The sequence below is a fragment of the Hemiscyllium ocellatum genome, chromosome 7 (genome assembly GCF_020745735.1).
Source record: "Hemiscyllium ocellatum isolate sHemOce1 chromosome 7, sHemOce1.pat.X.cur, whole genome shotgun sequence".
NCBI classification, from domain to species: Eukaryota; Metazoa; Chordata; class Chondrichthyes; order Orectolobiformes; family Hemiscylliidae; genus Hemiscyllium; species Hemiscyllium ocellatum.
Genome location: NC_083407.1, coordinates 13,419,161 through 13,435,182, shown reverse-complemented (window position 1 = coordinate 13,435,182; position 16,022 = coordinate 13,419,161). Strand labels below are relative to the sequence as shown.

Sequence of the window (16,022 nt, the reverse complement as noted above, 5' to 3'; positions counted from 1 at the left end):
GAAGCATGGGCTTAACCTGTTTCTTAGGTTTTTGATTTTGTGTGCTTAGTATTGCTTTTTGGCCTCTGTATTTTTCTGCCTCCTTGTACTTTTGAAATTAGTTCCTATTTTTAGCTCATATACGTATCAATGTAAGTGTGCAATATAAACAGGTGCTGACATCTATTGGCCACCAAGGGCACTTTAAACAAATTAATTGCCTGTCTAATAAGCTCATATTGTTTTATTGACAGGTTTCTTGTTCATAGGTCATAGAATCCCTACAGTGTGGAAACAGGCCCTTCGACCCAACAAGACCACACCGACCCTACAAAGAGTATCACACCCAAACCCATTCCCCTACCATATTACTCTACAGTTACCCCGAACTAACGCATCCCTGGAATTCATTGTCATGGAGCGCAGTGGAGGCTGGGACGTTAGATGTCTTCAAGGCAGAGATTGATAAATTATTGATCTCACGAGGAATTAAGTTCTATGGGGAGAGTGTAGATAAGTGGAGTTGAAATGCCCATCAGCCATGATTGAATGGCGGAGTGGACTTCTTGGGCTGAATGGCCTTCATTCCACTCCTGTGTCTTATGGTCTAATGGGCAATTTAGCATGGGCAATTTCCCCAACTTGCATATCTTTGGATTGTGGGAGGAAACCAGAACACCCAAAGGAAACCCACGCAGACATGGGGAGAATGTGCAAACTCCACACAGACATTTTCCCGAGGCTGGGATCAAACCCGGGTCCCCGGCGCTGTGAGGCAGCAGTGTTAACCACTGAGCCACCGTGCCGCCCCAATTGATTAGTTTATGCACTCAACAGACTGAATACATTTCTGCATCACAAGACGTATCACTTGCTGGATAAAACTTATTAACTGTAGTTAGATAGTAATACAGATGAGATCTAAGCTGCGCAACCCTGATTGGAGATGAAGAGTAACACAACCCACTGGAGGAGAAGGCTCTACAAATATCCCAATCCCCAGTAATGAGGAGCCCAGCACATCAGTGCAGAAACAAAGCTCAAGCATTTGCAGCAGTCACTCAGAAGTGCTGAGTTTGGAGATTAATATTGATCTTTTCGTGATGGCCAACATCACAGGTGACAATCTTCTGCCAGTTCACTCCACACAATGTCAAATAGATTTGAAGGGACAAGAAACTACACACACATGGGTTTTCATGACATTTTATCAATAATACTGAAGGCACATGCTCAAGACCTAGGTGCACCCCTAGCTAAGCTGATCCAGTACACCTGCAACACTGACATTGATCCAACAGTATGGAAAATTGCCAGACATGAGCTGTCTGCAAAAGGCAGGACAAATCAATGCAAAACATAAGTCTGAAACATTTACAACAGTTATCAGCCAGAACTGCTGAGTGAATGATCCACATTAGCCTCCTCCAGAAGTCCCCAGTATAGATGGCCAGTTTTCAGCCAAACCGATTCACTCCACGTTGTATCAAGGAACAGTTGGAGTTACTGCATACTGCCTATGGGCTTGACAACACTTTGGGGAATAGTACTGAAGATTTGTGCTTCAGGATCTCCTGTACCCCTAGCCAAGCTGTTCGAATGCAGCTCCAAAACCAACTACCTGACAGTATGGGAAATTGCCCGGGTATGTGCTGTCAACAAGAAGTAGGACAAGTCCAACCTGGCCAATTACTGCCGCATCAGTCTGCTCTCAATCGTCGGTGAAGTGTTGGAAAACATTTGGTTAACTGCTCATACTCATTTTGGGTTCTGCCAAGGCCGCATGGCTCCTGTCCTTCATGTCAACAGGCAGGATTCCAGAGGTGATGTGAGACTGGGTGCACTTAATATCAGGACAGAATTGAGTGAGTGTGACATCACAGAACCCTAGCAAAAATCTCTTGCGTTGGAGTCATATCTAGTAGAAAGGAAAATGGTTGTGGTTGTTGGAGGTCAGTCGTCTCGGTCCAAGGATATCTCTGCAAGTAGTCCTCAAGGCTAGATTCTTCTGCCAAACTGACCTCATTTGCTTTATCAATGCTCTTCCTCTATCATAAAATCAGAAGTGAGCATGTTCACTGATAGCACCAAGGCCAGCACCATTTACCACTTCACAGATACAGAAACATCCATGTTCAAAGCAGAGAGACTTGGACTGACGAATTCCAGGAAAAGACCATCTCCATCAAGAGAACCCATCCATCTCCACTTGACATTCAATGGCATTACCATTCCTGAGTTCCCCATTAACAACAACCTGGGGACTATTGACTAGAAACTAAACTGAGCTAGTTGTACCGGGACTCTTGGGGCTGCAAGAACAAGTCATAGGTTAGGAATTCTGCAGCATAATTCACTTCCTATTTCTTCAATGCCTGTCGACCATCTACAAGACGCAAATAAGTAGTTTGATGGAACACTTTCCACTTAGCTGGATGGGTGCGGCTCCAACAACTCTCAAGCCTGCCCCAATCTGCTTGATTGGCACCCTATCCACTTAGATTTAACATTGACCTCTTCATCAGTAGCACACTTTGGCAGCAGGATATATCAGCTACAGGATTCACTGTGGCTACTCTCAAAGCTTGCTTCGACAGTACTTTCCAATGCTGCAGACCTTACCAGCTGGACAAGGGCAGCAGCCTGGTTGGGATCACCATCACCTGCATGTTCCCCACCAAATCAGTCACACTCATGATTTGTAACTATATCACTGATCCATCTTTGTCAGGATGTCAAAACCTGGAACTCCCTTCCAAATAGCACTGTGGGCATCCCTACATCCCTTGGACTTCAATTCAAGAAGGTAACTCAGCACCAGCTTCTCAAAGGCAGTTATGGGTGGGCCATGAGTCTAGCCTAACCTGTGAAGCCCATGTTCCAAGAACGAACAAATACAAAACACGTTTGTGCATAAGTAAATGCAAAGTTGCTGTCCACACCTTCAAACAATTGAAATATAAGTCGGAACATGTCGTTGACATTCAGCTGCGTGATTACCCCCCAAAACTACAGCTGTTCTTTGTACTTGTGTCAGAACTTTGTATAATTTTAAAGACCTCAATTATATCACATTGAGGCAGTTTGAAGCAACTGCTATCATTGGTTGGCAGTAATGCGTGCTCCAAATTAATGCCAATATTGGGCTTGCTGCTGCCAGTTACTGACTCACAGTCTACAAAACAGCCTTTTTGATGAAAAATTTGGTTTCTTTGTTATATATTCCAACTGCAATTTATTTCAATCTCCCCTCGCTGATATCTTTTATAATCTTGTAATGGATTTTGTTAGTCCATGCCCTGTGATAAAATGTTTCCCTTTCCCTTACCAGGCCCATTTATTCAATCATCATCAGAGTTGTTACTCAATACAAATTTGTATAATTTAGATATTATATGAATGTGATGCCTTACTGGGCAGAATCTTGAATTCAGCTTAGCAACTGCATCTTTTCTCTTTTGAATCAATTGTGGTACGCACTGATTTCATCATGCTCTTTTAAACGTTAGTGTTCTTTGTGTTGTCTGTTATAATGTCACAGCTTCTATAAAACTGCAATACTTTTGAACAAGATCCAGCAGTTCTTTACTATCCTTTTACATGATGCCAAGAATTGCACCCCTGCTGAAATTCTAAATGGGAAATTAAGCAAGTGATTAATGTGCAGGTTTTAAACGTCCGCTTTTGCAGATTGAGGATCACGGCTGAAATGCCATTCATTTAAACTGTTGTCTTTCTAATCAGCTATTACAAATCTAGAAAGATTGCCTTTCTCCTTTACATTCCTAACTCTAACTCTGATGCTTATGGGGCAAGTCTAGAGGATGACATTTATGGTGAAGACTAATTTCATGGGGTTGCAGCAGCTGAAAATAGATGATTGTTGTGGCATCCAGCTTGCTTTCTATTTCAGCAGGTTCCTCACTATACCTGCCCTCGTGCTCGTGTCTGACACTTCAGATAATCAAGTTGGTGTGGAAATGGGGGCAACAATTTTATAACTGGTTCTACCTTTTGTCATCTTGTCTTCAATGAGAAGGGCATCCTTTTAAGGCAGTTTTATTTTTAGATTATCCTAAGTAAGTTGTAACAACCTTCATCTTTGTCATCACACAATTTCTGACCATTCGTGAAGAGGTCTCTGCTGTGTTCCAAAAAGTTGGAGAACACTTGATTCTCGAGTAACAGCTTTTTGCAAAAGGAGACAGAAGTGATTTATGGAGGGTGTGTCGAAGTGTTGGTATTCTTGAGAAAATAAATCCACAAGGGTATCTTGCCTGCCAATTTAATGCAATGATTGGGTAATTCAGCCTGTTTAAAGTACTTTGGTCATCAATTTTATGATTCCAGTTAATGTAGTTCATGACTAAGCAGTTAAGTAACTTTCATAACTTAAGTACCAAGGATCTGTTTTAACAAAAAGAAAGAGAAATTAAGAGAATACTTTCTAAAGCAATATAATGCCAACAGTGCCCAACATGATGTAATGATTTCTGGTCTAATTAAATTCTCTGCGGATGAATTTCTGCAGTTAGTATTTGTTTTGCCACATTGACCTTTCTTTTTAACCTCTTCCAGAATTTGGTGCGACTGTTTTGTTGTTGATTGTTGTGATAGCCTACTTCCCATCTCACCCTCCTCTTCCACCCAGTATAGCTGCTGCAAGCCAGAGGCTCAATTACAGAAACAGTATCTACAGACTCCTTGGGTGAGTTTGTCCTGAATAATTTTGGGGTACTTTATGTTCTGGCGGAGAAATCTATCTGCAAAGAAGTTACTAGATCTCGTGAACATCTTGTTGCTCAGCAAAGCTTTTATAATACAGAGTGCTCTATGCGAGCTTTGTGTCATTATTGAAGTGTAGAGTAACTTTATCCACAAACCATTACCAATGCCTGAAGAAAATTGTTACTTTTTCAAACCTGTGAGCATCTCTATCCCGTCAGATTCTGAATTTGCTACTGTGAGTACACTGTTAATTTGTCTTGAAGATTGTTATTAAATAATTAAACTTTCTGTAATAGTTGCTGAATCCAGGATCACAGGGTTGGAGTTGGACAAGAGTTTGTTTGCAATTTCCCCTTTGTTTTTCAATACATATATGTTGTGTTTATCCTATACAGCACCAGATATCATCAATAATACCAACGTTCCTACTGATTTGACATTTTAAGGACTAACCTGAATTTAACTTGAATGCATTAAATGTGATCCGAGAAGATGGTGAATGTCCCTGTGGCATTCAGAAAAACCATCTTAATGTTCTTGCTGATTTTGCTACCTTTTGTTTCTTTACTGATGTAATCTCTTGTGACTACTGATAAGAATTCCTTTCTCTTAGGGGATCATAGGTTCAAGCATGACTGCAGGACTTGATTGCATCATTTAATCTAATACTTGAAAATTTAAGAAATAGGACTGGAATTAAGTCATTCATCCTGTCTCCTGTCCCCCAAACCTTTAGCTTCCTTCAATATCAGCCATCTGTGTATTCATTATTCCAGCCTATACCTCAGCTTTCTGTGGCAAAGCATTCCATTTACTAACAACATTTTTAGAGAAGAAAATCCTCCCATATCCCCATTGAAAACAGAAGACTCTTGTCATTAAATTGCACTTTGTAATTCTAGATTTACCCCATGGGAATAAGCATCCTCTTGGCATCTAGCCCATAAAGTCCATTTAGAATCTTTCCATCTTCCAATAAAATTGCTTCTCATTGGACTTCATTGAGTCTAGACCCAACCTGCTGAACCTTTCCTCATCGGATCGCTCCCAGTATAATTCTTGGCGAATAATGCTCACTTTCAGATGACGTGTGCTTTTCTGTTCTTTCTGGCATTTTAAGTAGAAGGTTAAGATCCTATTGCACTACTAAAATACCATGAGAAGAGTGTTCTACTGATTGATCGACTCCTGATTGATCATACACAAATTGTTTTTAAAATTTGAATATCCACTCTGAGGAATCTGATATCTTAGTGAAAAGTAGTTTTGTGCACCAGCAATTTCTAGCATTTCGAGAAACTTGTGTATGAAATGTTGAGTTAAATAAGGCGCAAAATTAAAGCAAATCTCTCTTGGAAATTTTGGGTTCTTTCAGACTACCACTTAGCATCTACCCTCAGACCAGAGGGCAGAATCTCAGGGTGATGGATCACACTGCAGAATTCTTTATCTCAAAGGGTCATAGGGGCTGGGTCATCAAGTATGTTCAAGGGTATCAAGGCTTATAAGGAAGAGGTAGGAAAGTGGAGTTGAGGATTATGACATAAAGCCATGATCTAATTAATTGGTGGAGCAGGCTCAGGAGGCCAAATGTCCTCCTTCTGCTCTTGTATCTTGATATGATTTGATTTATTATTACTGTACCTAAATACAGTGAAAAGCTATGTTTGTGAGCAGTACAGGCAGGTCATAGTAAGCAAGGACATTCAGATCATAGCGTGAAAGAAACTTGGACAGAGTGAGGTATACAGGGTACGCTGTACAGGACATGCATGAAGCAAGATCAACAACATTTGGAGTTGGTCGATTCATTAGTCTAATAATGGCAGGGAAGAAGCTGTTCTTGAACCTTTTGCTGCACATGTTCAAACTTCTGTATCTTCTGCATGACAGATGAGGTTGTAGGAGACCATAACCGGGATGGAATGGGTTTTTGATTTTGCAGCATGGAGTCCATGGAAGGAAGGTTGGCTTCCGTGATTGTGTGCACAATGCAGACCATCTTCTGTAGTTTCTTACAGTCCTAGATAGAGCAGTTGCTATACCAGGCCGTGCCACACCTGGACAGTATGGTGCATCTGTAAAAGTTGGTAAGGGTCCTTATGGACATGCCAAATATACCAAGTCACCTGAGGAAGAAGAGGTGTTGTGGTCCTGTCTTGACAGTTGCATCTACATGAGGTCCAGGACATGCCCCTTCCTATTTGTGTTCTGAATGTTGCCTCTTGGTGGCACTAGAAAGCATAGCATTTATTTTCTCATGTATGCTGACGACACCCAGTGGTTACTCACCATCACCCCTGTCACTTCACTTTTGCTAAATTTCTCAGCCTGCTTCTCTGATATTCAGTACTAGCTGAGCAGAAGTTTTCTTCAGTTTCTTTGGCCTCTGCCATAATCTCTGCTCGCTAACACGTGATTCCGCAATTCCATTACTTGCTCTGGATTGTCTCCCACATTATATAGTCCTTCAATTTTAGGCCACCCAAAACTCTGCCTGTGTTCTTATGCACACCAAGTCCCATTTCCAATTCATCCCTGTGCTCTCAAAGCAAAATTTCCAACCTTGAGTCTCACCCCACCGACTTGTCCCATCTGCTGCCATGGTGGAGGCCAGCTGATGGAACACAGGCTAGCCATTAAGCCAAGAGGTGTCTTAGTCTGTGCGGCTCAGTAATGTGCTAGGCAATATGTTCACACGTTGAACCACAGGGTCTGTAGCTTTCTTTGGAATCATATCTGTACTTTGTAGTCGCATAAGATGCTGTGTAAATGTGGTGACCCTCTGATTAGATTTTGTTTACTCAGCTGCTAAATCGTCATGAAGATAAAAGCCCAACCAACCTTGTGCACTATGAGGCAGTTGTTGTATACAAGTTGATTCAGTGCCTCGACTCTAATTTGAAAGTAATGTTATTAATGTTCTTTTGTCACCATAGCAATTTCAGGTTTTTGATGATTGCATTGGCTTTTGCTGTGCCTCTGGGAATATTAGCAGGATGGTCAGGCGTCTTAGATGTAATTCTAACACCGCTTAAGGTGAGCCAGGTAAGAGAGTTTTTTTTTGTTCTTTGATCCAAAGTTTGTTGTTGAAAATTGTTCCAGAATAACCAATTCCTACACGACATAGGTACCACTCCTTAATACGATGTGCCCAGGTCACCTTGCAGAATGTGCCAGTGTTACTTAAGGATTACCTTCATTGTTTTCACTTCATTTAGGCATCCAAATTTAAGGATTTTCTCATTTTTGCATGATTTGGAGATGCCGGTGTCGGACTGGGGTGTACAAAATTAAAAATCTCACAACACCAGGTTATAGTCCAGCAGGTTTAATTGGAAGCACACTAGCTTTCAGAGCGCTGCTCCTTCAGCAGGTGGTTGCCTGATGAAGGAGCAGCACTCTGAAAGCTAGTGCTTCCAATTAAACCTGTTGGACTATAACCTAGTGTTGTGATTTTTACCTCATTTTTGCAGACCTTCAGTAGTAAGTCCCAGGTAAACAGTAAATAGGTGAATGATTCTTGTCTAAAAGAAACCTCTAGGGCTGTGGGCTGCAACCTGATGGGTATATAGAACACCAAATGAGCAAGGTCAGTCCACCCGAAATGATTTGATTGAAGAACTATATTTCCAGAAACCAAAATGACACGCTGTGTACTGTCAAATAGTTTAGGGGCCAGAATTTCACGAAGGTCTAAAGATTGATTTCTATCTAGTAAGTGATGGGGAAAATTTTCTGAGTAAAGTCTAATTGAATAGATTTTCTAAAGCGGTACATATGAATGAATGATCTCTATACTCTTATTATTTTATGATTTTATATTTAAGCAGCAGGTGCCCTTTCAATGAGACCGTAACATTTAACTGTTGACTCAAAAACAAATACTCCCTTAAAACAAGTTTGAGATGCATGTATAGCTTTCTTTTTGAAAAGTTGGTAAAAGCAACCCATTCGTCGTGTATTAATTTTTCAGTTTCTCTTTAGGTTGATGCTGGTTGGATTGGTTTTTGGTCAACAATTGGTGGCTGTACTGTTGGAATATTGATTGCAAGGTCAGTTCAATTTATGTTTATCCCATCCAAGAGTTCTAATTTTTGATGTACATAGTTCAGCCATACATCCAAGCATACATTTTCTGGCAAGTTTCACACTCAAACTATATTATCGATGGTTGGTGTGAATTTGGTTCTAAGGATGCTGTACATTTGAAGGACAACATGCTTAATTGTATTTTCCAAATGTTTCGCAGTTCAAAGGAAGACGACAATTAAGGCACTCCTGTTAAAGTTTTCAGGAATGGATGCATGTTTCTGAAAGTTTGCTGAGGAGCGCCTCCAGATGAAAAGATCCCTTTGTAGTTCCGAGGCCAGTAAAACCCTTTAGACTTAGGATCTAATGCAAGTCCAACAAGGAATGAAATTTGTTTACTAAAACTATTTGACGAGTCATTCAGATGAATGGACTAGTTTGGTTATAATGTTTTATAATCCAGATCCAATCCCTTTGAGTCTTGACTTTTTGTTTTTAATTTGTTCATGGGGTTTGAATTTCATAGAAATTGGCAATAAATGGTTTTATCTGATTGTCCTTGAGAAGTTGGTGAACTGCTGTCTTCAGCTGCTGCAGTCTGTGGTCTAGTTATACTGTTTGTTTGTCCTGTCAAAGAAATAGTTTCAGGGGTGAGAAATCACTGGTTCAGATGGTGACAGATTTGTAGTTTCATACAGCACAGGAATAGGCCCATCAGCCCACCATGTCTATGCTGACCAACAAACACCACCTATGACCTGACATTTAAGTGCTCATCCAGGTGCTGCTTAAATATTGAGAGAGGACCTGCCTCCACCACCCCTTCAGGTGGCAAATTCCATACTTCTATCACCTTCCGGATGAAAAATGCTTCCTCATGTCCCCTCTAAACATTTTATGCCCCTTTATACTTGAACACTGTTGTCTTAGAAACATTAGCTATGGGGAAGAGATCCTGTTTATGTCCTTCATAATGTTCTATACCTCAGTCAGATTCCTCCCCTCAGCATCCTTTGTTCCAAGGAAAACAAACCCAGCCTATTCAGTCTATCTGCACAACTGAGACTTTTCATCCCAGGCAGCATCCTGGTTTATCTCCCCTGCATCCTCTCCAATGCAGTCACATCCTTCCGATAGTGTGGCAACCAGTGCTGCAAATAGTATCCATCTGTAACCTAGCCAATGTTTTATAAAGTTACAAACAAGACTTCCAGCTAATGAAGGCAATCATCCCATATGTTTTCTTCACCTTGCCTACCTATGCTGACGCCTTGAGGCATCTCCAGATTCGTACGTCAACTACGCTTTGCTCCTCAGTATTCCCCAAAGACCTATCATATTTGGTCTATATCCTTGCCTTAATAAACCTTCCAAAATGCATCACTTCACATTATCAGGATTAAGTTCCATTTTCCATTATTCTGCCCAGTTTTACAGCTGATCAAAATGAGACTGTAGCTTGAGACCATTCTCCTCACTATTAAAAATAGCCCCAATTTTCATGTCATCTGCAAACTTATTATGCCTCCAACGTTTACATCCAAGTTGTTAGTATCCATAACAAACAGTAAAGGTCCCAGCACAAAACCTTATGGTACACTGGCCACAGGCTTCCAATTATAAAAAAAATGCTCAGTTATTGCCATTTACGTCCTGTTTGTAAGCTGACTATTGGATCCAGTTTGCCAACATACCTTATATCCAATGGGTTGTTACCTTTTGGTCTAGCCTTGCATGTGGAAAACTCTGCTATTAACTTTTTCTTTCTCCTTCCCCAATTCTGCCTCATCTGCTAACTGATTCTATTTTTTACTTACTTTTGCATTGTGCCTTTCAGGTTCTCAGGCTTCCCAAAGTTATTTTACAACCAATGAGGCACACTTTTGAGGTGCAGTCATTGTTCTGATGTGGGAAAGCTATCCCACTTTTTATTACTAGTGACAGTTGGAAATCACTTCTTTCGAGTATTCTTAGCCAAGTGGTCTCACACGTACTCAGTTAATCTTCAGATTTCCAACAGCTGGGGAAATTGCAGGACATCTTCTAGAAAAATTTGATCATCTATAAACATGGGTGAGGTGTTGAATGACTGGAGAGTGGCTAATGTGCTTTTGTTTAATAATGGATGTAAGGAGAAGCCTGGAAACTATAGTCCTGTAAGTCTGACTTCAGTGGTGGGTGTTTTCTTGGAAGTGATCCTGAAAGATAGGGTTTGTATGCATTTGGAGAGGCAAGGAATGATCAGGGATAGTCAGCATGGTTTTGTGCAAAGCAAGATGTCTCTCTCAGACTTGGGGTTTTGGAGGAAGTAATCAAGATGATTGGCAAGGGCATTGCGGTAGGCATTCTTTACTTGGACTTCAGTAAAGCCTTTGACAAGGTTCCACATGGTAGACTAATTAGTAAAGTTAGATCACATGGGATTCAGCGTGAGCTTGTCAATTAGATACAAAATTGGCTTAACAACAGGAAATAAATTGTTGTTGAGGATTGCTTTTTGGACTGGAGACCTGTGACCAGCAGTGTTCTACAAGGATTGATGTTGGGTCCACTTTTGTTTGTCATTCACATGAAAAATGATTTAGGTGCGAATGTAGAAAGTATGGTTAGTAGGTTTCCAGATGATACCAAGATTATTGGTGCAGAGGACAGTGAAGAAGGTTACCAAACAGATTACAAAGAGCTGAAAATGTGTTGCTGGTTAAAGCGCAGCAGGTCAGGCAGTATCCAAGGAACAGGAAATCCCACGTTTCGGGCAAAAGCCCTTCATCAGGAATTACAAAGAGATCTTGATCAGTTGAGTCAATGGGCTGAAGAGTGGCAAATGGAATTTAATTTGGATAAATGCGAGGCATTACATTTTGGCAAAACGAACAAAGGCATGACTTCTACAAATAAAATTAGGGCTTTGGGCAGTGTTTTGGAGCAGAGAGACCTAGTGGTTCAGGTACATAACTCTTTTTGAAGTTTGTCTTAGAAATAGAAAAGATGGTAAAGAAGGCATTTAGTAAGCTTGCCTTCATTGCTCAGACCTTTGAACAAAGAAGCCAGGACATTATGTTGAGGTTGTGCTGGACTCCGGTGAGCCCTCTTTTGGAATCCTGTGTCCAGTTCAGGTCTTTCTGTTAGAGGAAGAATATTATCAAGCTGGAGAAGGTTCGGAAGACATTTACCAGGATGTTGCTGGGAGGAAAGAATTTGAGTAATACGGAGAGGCTGGATAGGCTGGTTACAGAGGTTTAGAAAACCAAGGGGGTATAGATAAGGTGAATGACAAGTGTTTTTTTCCTAGGGTGGGTGATGTCAAGGCTGGTGAGGATATTTGTAAGGTGAGAGAGAAGAAAGATTGTAAAAAAAGATATGAGAAGTAATTTTTTTTTACCCAAAGGTTCATAAGTGAAATGAACTTTCAGATAAAGTGGTAGATGTGGTACAATTACAACATTTAAAAGGCATTCAGATAACAACATGTATTGGCAAGGTTTGGTGGGATGTGCGCCAAATGCATGAAGGTGGGGCTAGTTTAATTTGGGATTATGGTTGGCATGGACTGGTTGGATCGAAGGGTCTGTGTCTGTGCTGTATGACTGTCTCTGGAATCTGATAGATGACCCATTGACATGTGGATCACTGAAGACGAAGGGTGAAAACTGAATAGGATTTGTGCACTTGATGAGTTGTTCAAAGCAGAATAACTGATTCTAACGGCTTTTGCTTCAGTTGGTATATTTGTATTAAGTCATTCCAAATAGATAAAAAGTAATTGTACTGTCGAGGGTTTGTTAATGTACATTTAAATTGCATTGTACGTTGGGGAGAAACACATGCCTTTTTTATTAAAGGCTGTAATTATTGATGATTTTCACAAAGAATATTCAAGAGGATAACTATCACCAAAATATAATTATTTTTCCTTAACCATTCATGATAAATAAATTTCCATTTATGTTCTCTGGTCCTAGTTTTCTGCTTTTGAACTAATATTGTCTCTATTTTGATGAGGTTTTTACTCTTCTGACTGAAAAACTCAAGTTTCTCTTAATTGTTCTCATAACTAATCCTTGTTACACTTGGGATCAAGCTTGTTGCTTTTCTCTGCAGGCTCTTAAAGTTTGTTTATTTTGTGGTTTGACTAATATTCAACCGCCCATAATATCTTTGGCTCAGCTTTCAGTTTTACTGGATGCTTTTAATCTTTAAATTAAGTTATATGTAAGTTACAAGCAACAACTTTCCAGTTACATCCAACTCTAAATCTTTCCCCTTGCTATTTCTAATCTTTCAAAAGCTTCATAACTCTAATTTTAATCTGGCTTAGGTCAACTTTCCTCATTCTGTTACTACATAAGTACAACACTTGTACTGTGTGCCGGAGAGGTAGAAATGTGTTTCATTTCTGTTATTATCATTGAATGACACAAGTGAAGGTTATTTGCCTCATCAATGACAGATCAATGTGTTTCTCTACTTGTGCATAATAATATCCCATTTGCTGTTTGTTTCCCACTCCTATTTAGGGTGCAATTTCCCACAAAAGGTCCACTGACATTTGTGTGTGATATAAATTTGTTATTGACATCCAAACTGAGTCTAAAGCATGACATGTTGATATTTCCTGCTGTAGAGTGTTTCACTGTGCTTCACTCTAGCATTAGGTTAGGCCTTGATACAGACTGAAGTACCCTGACAGCATTAGAAGAATTAGTGATTACACTATATAGCTGTGATGCAAATGCAGAAATATTCTTTCAGCTCTTTATTTCTCTCCAAATAATTACAAATGCTAATCACAAAGTGTTGTAGCACAGAAGACTGTCCAAAGGAGCAAACGTTGGATATATTCTTGAGGAATTTCTTCGTTCAAGAGCATGAGAAAATGGTCTTATTGGATGTCCCTGTCAAAGAGACAGCACAAGCACATTGGACTGAATATCCTCCTGCATTGTATAAGTATGAGCACTTAAACGAAGAGAACATTTCTCGTCTTTGAAAATGCACCAATTAAATTTGCAATGCATTATAGGCTGCCACAGTCACCTGGAGCTTGCTTGGATGAGATGGAAGAAGGTTGTTTTTTTTAATTAAAGCATCTTTCTGAAGAGTTCATTGTTAGGCTGAAGAGGTGGGTGAACAGTGTCAAGATTGTATCACCTCCTGGTCAGGAAGTACTTGAGTGCCTATTCTTGTTCATCCCTGCGTGAAATTCACAAAATTTAACTCTTAAGTTATTGAATATATATGTGATGGGAATGCACTTGTAGATCAGTTTGGAAAGAGAAGGTGCAATGGGGCTCATTTGAATAGCTCTTTCAAAGTCAGCATGGGGCATTTAGCTGATGGGCTTCCTTCTGTGCTGTATGGTTCTGAGAAAGGACACAAAGGGAAAGCGTGGAATTAAAGAAACCAAAGAATGTTAGAAGTAAAGTAAAAGGAAAAAGTATTAAGTAAGATAGCTTTGCTAGGAAAAGCAGGAGGTCCAGCTCTGTACAAGAACAAGCTTGGGCAGCTGCGAAACTTAAAAAAATTAGTCATTAAGGAGAAACGAAAGTGTTTGACACATCTCTTCAAACTGAATGTACCTACGAGAAAAGACAATAGGAGTTTGAATAAAGAGTTTACTGACCAAGCATGTGAGGTGGAAAACAATGAGGAATGGGTTTAAGACATAAAAGACAGTGATCAGGTTTAAACAAGGACATGAGGTGATGAGTACGCAACCAACTTTAATGTCATCACCTGAGTCAGTACAAGCACACTTTTGTTATTGCTATTCTAGTAATGTGATCAGTTAACAAAAGACTAACAAGTTAATCACAAGCACAGCAGGAATGTGGAGAGGACATCATGCTCATCAGGAGTTTGAATGACCTGTTCAGTGGGCAAAAGCTGTATAAATATTGAACATTGAGAGTGCCATTTTTGGAGTAATCTGAGAGAGCACGAAGTTGGCAATTGCCGGTACTGCTACTCTGCTGAGGTTTTAGAACCTCTACTTTGACTAGGGCTTGGTGTCTCATTACTCTGTAACTGTGATACTGTAGTAAATGTTTAGTAAACCTTTAATGGACTGCTTGTAAGAATTTTATTCCAGGCAATTGAACGATCTCCAGGAAAGAATCAGGAAAGGTTGAGTGGACTCTAGTAGGGAGTCCTCCTTTACCCACTGAAGTTCTCAGGGAAGCTTCAACAGTTCTCTGAAGTAAATGAGCAGCCTGCATCACCAGGTGGTCTCCGGCACATGCTAGTCATCCTTTTGCTAAAAATCTATTTTCTAAGCCAGTTCTTTGATATGTGTCGACTCTTCAAGGAAGTTGAGATTTTTATACAAAGGGAGTAAAGAGACAGGTGAAGAATTTCCTTAGCCAGAGAGTGGTGAGCCTGTGGAAATCTCTGCCACAAAAAGCAATTGAAGCCAAAACTCAATGTTTTCAAGGAGTTAGATATAGTTTTTAGGGCTAAAGGCGTCACATGGGGCAAAAGTGGGAACAGAATGCTGAGTAGGGTGATCACATTGAATGGCAGAGTAGGCCAAAGGGCTAAATACTCTCTTCCAATGCATATTTTCCACGTATCTGAATATCTTTGGATTGTTGAGAGTCCAGCTGGCTTAGAGCTGTCAGTACTGATAAAGAGGTTGTGGCTTTTATGCAAGACACACCTCTATGTAATTTTAATGCAATGTTGCGAGTGTTTTATATTGTTAACTGGTCTTTCCAAGCAACATTCAGAAATGCAACAGACCATGAATGGATAGACACAGTACAAGCGATAGACATTAGTTAGTGACAAACACAGAAAATGAAAAAATTAGACCTGCAGGAAAAACTACATAAACTTACACAAAGTAACAGACAACACAGCTGCATGGACAAAAAACTTATCTGACCGACCCTGAACAGACACTGAAAAAGCTGTCTTAGTAAGAGGGTTAAATTACAACTTCAAGGATGTGGACAAGAAAGATTTCTCAGCAGTATTAGAAACAACACTGAAAGACAATTGACTCACAGAAGAAATGCAGCAAAACATCAGACAGTCGCACTAACATTAAGCAGGAAAAAGAAAGGAAACACGCTCTAGAAAGGAAAACACCAGAAAACTAAAGAAAAAATTGTTATCCTGCCTGCAGGCAGAGGACACTTGACAGTCATTTTAAATCAGAGACTACATTGAGAAAGCGAACACTTAACAACACTAAGCAACAAGTGGGCAATAGACCCATCCCCACAACTAGAGAATCGAATCACAGCCCTAACCAAACATCTTCAGAAATCAGAAGAAAT

At 40.1% G+C, this 16,022-nt stretch overlaps 1 protein-coding gene across 1 annotated transcript in view; it reads left to right on the top strand.

Moving 5' to 3' along the window:
* slc49a4 (solute carrier family 49 member 4) overlaps positions 1-16,022 on the top strand; it is a 70,159-nt gene that overhangs the window by 30,892 nt on the left and 23,245 nt on the right. Inside the window, exons 4-6 of the mRNA XM_060827013.1 lie at positions 4,558-4,687; positions 7,647-7,755; positions 8,695-8,762. Of these exons, the coding sequence (XP_060682996.1) occupies positions 4,558-4,687; positions 7,647-7,755; positions 8,695-8,762 (307 nt within the window). The remainder of the gene's footprint in view (positions 1-4,557; positions 4,688-7,646; positions 7,756-8,694; positions 8,763-16,022) is intronic.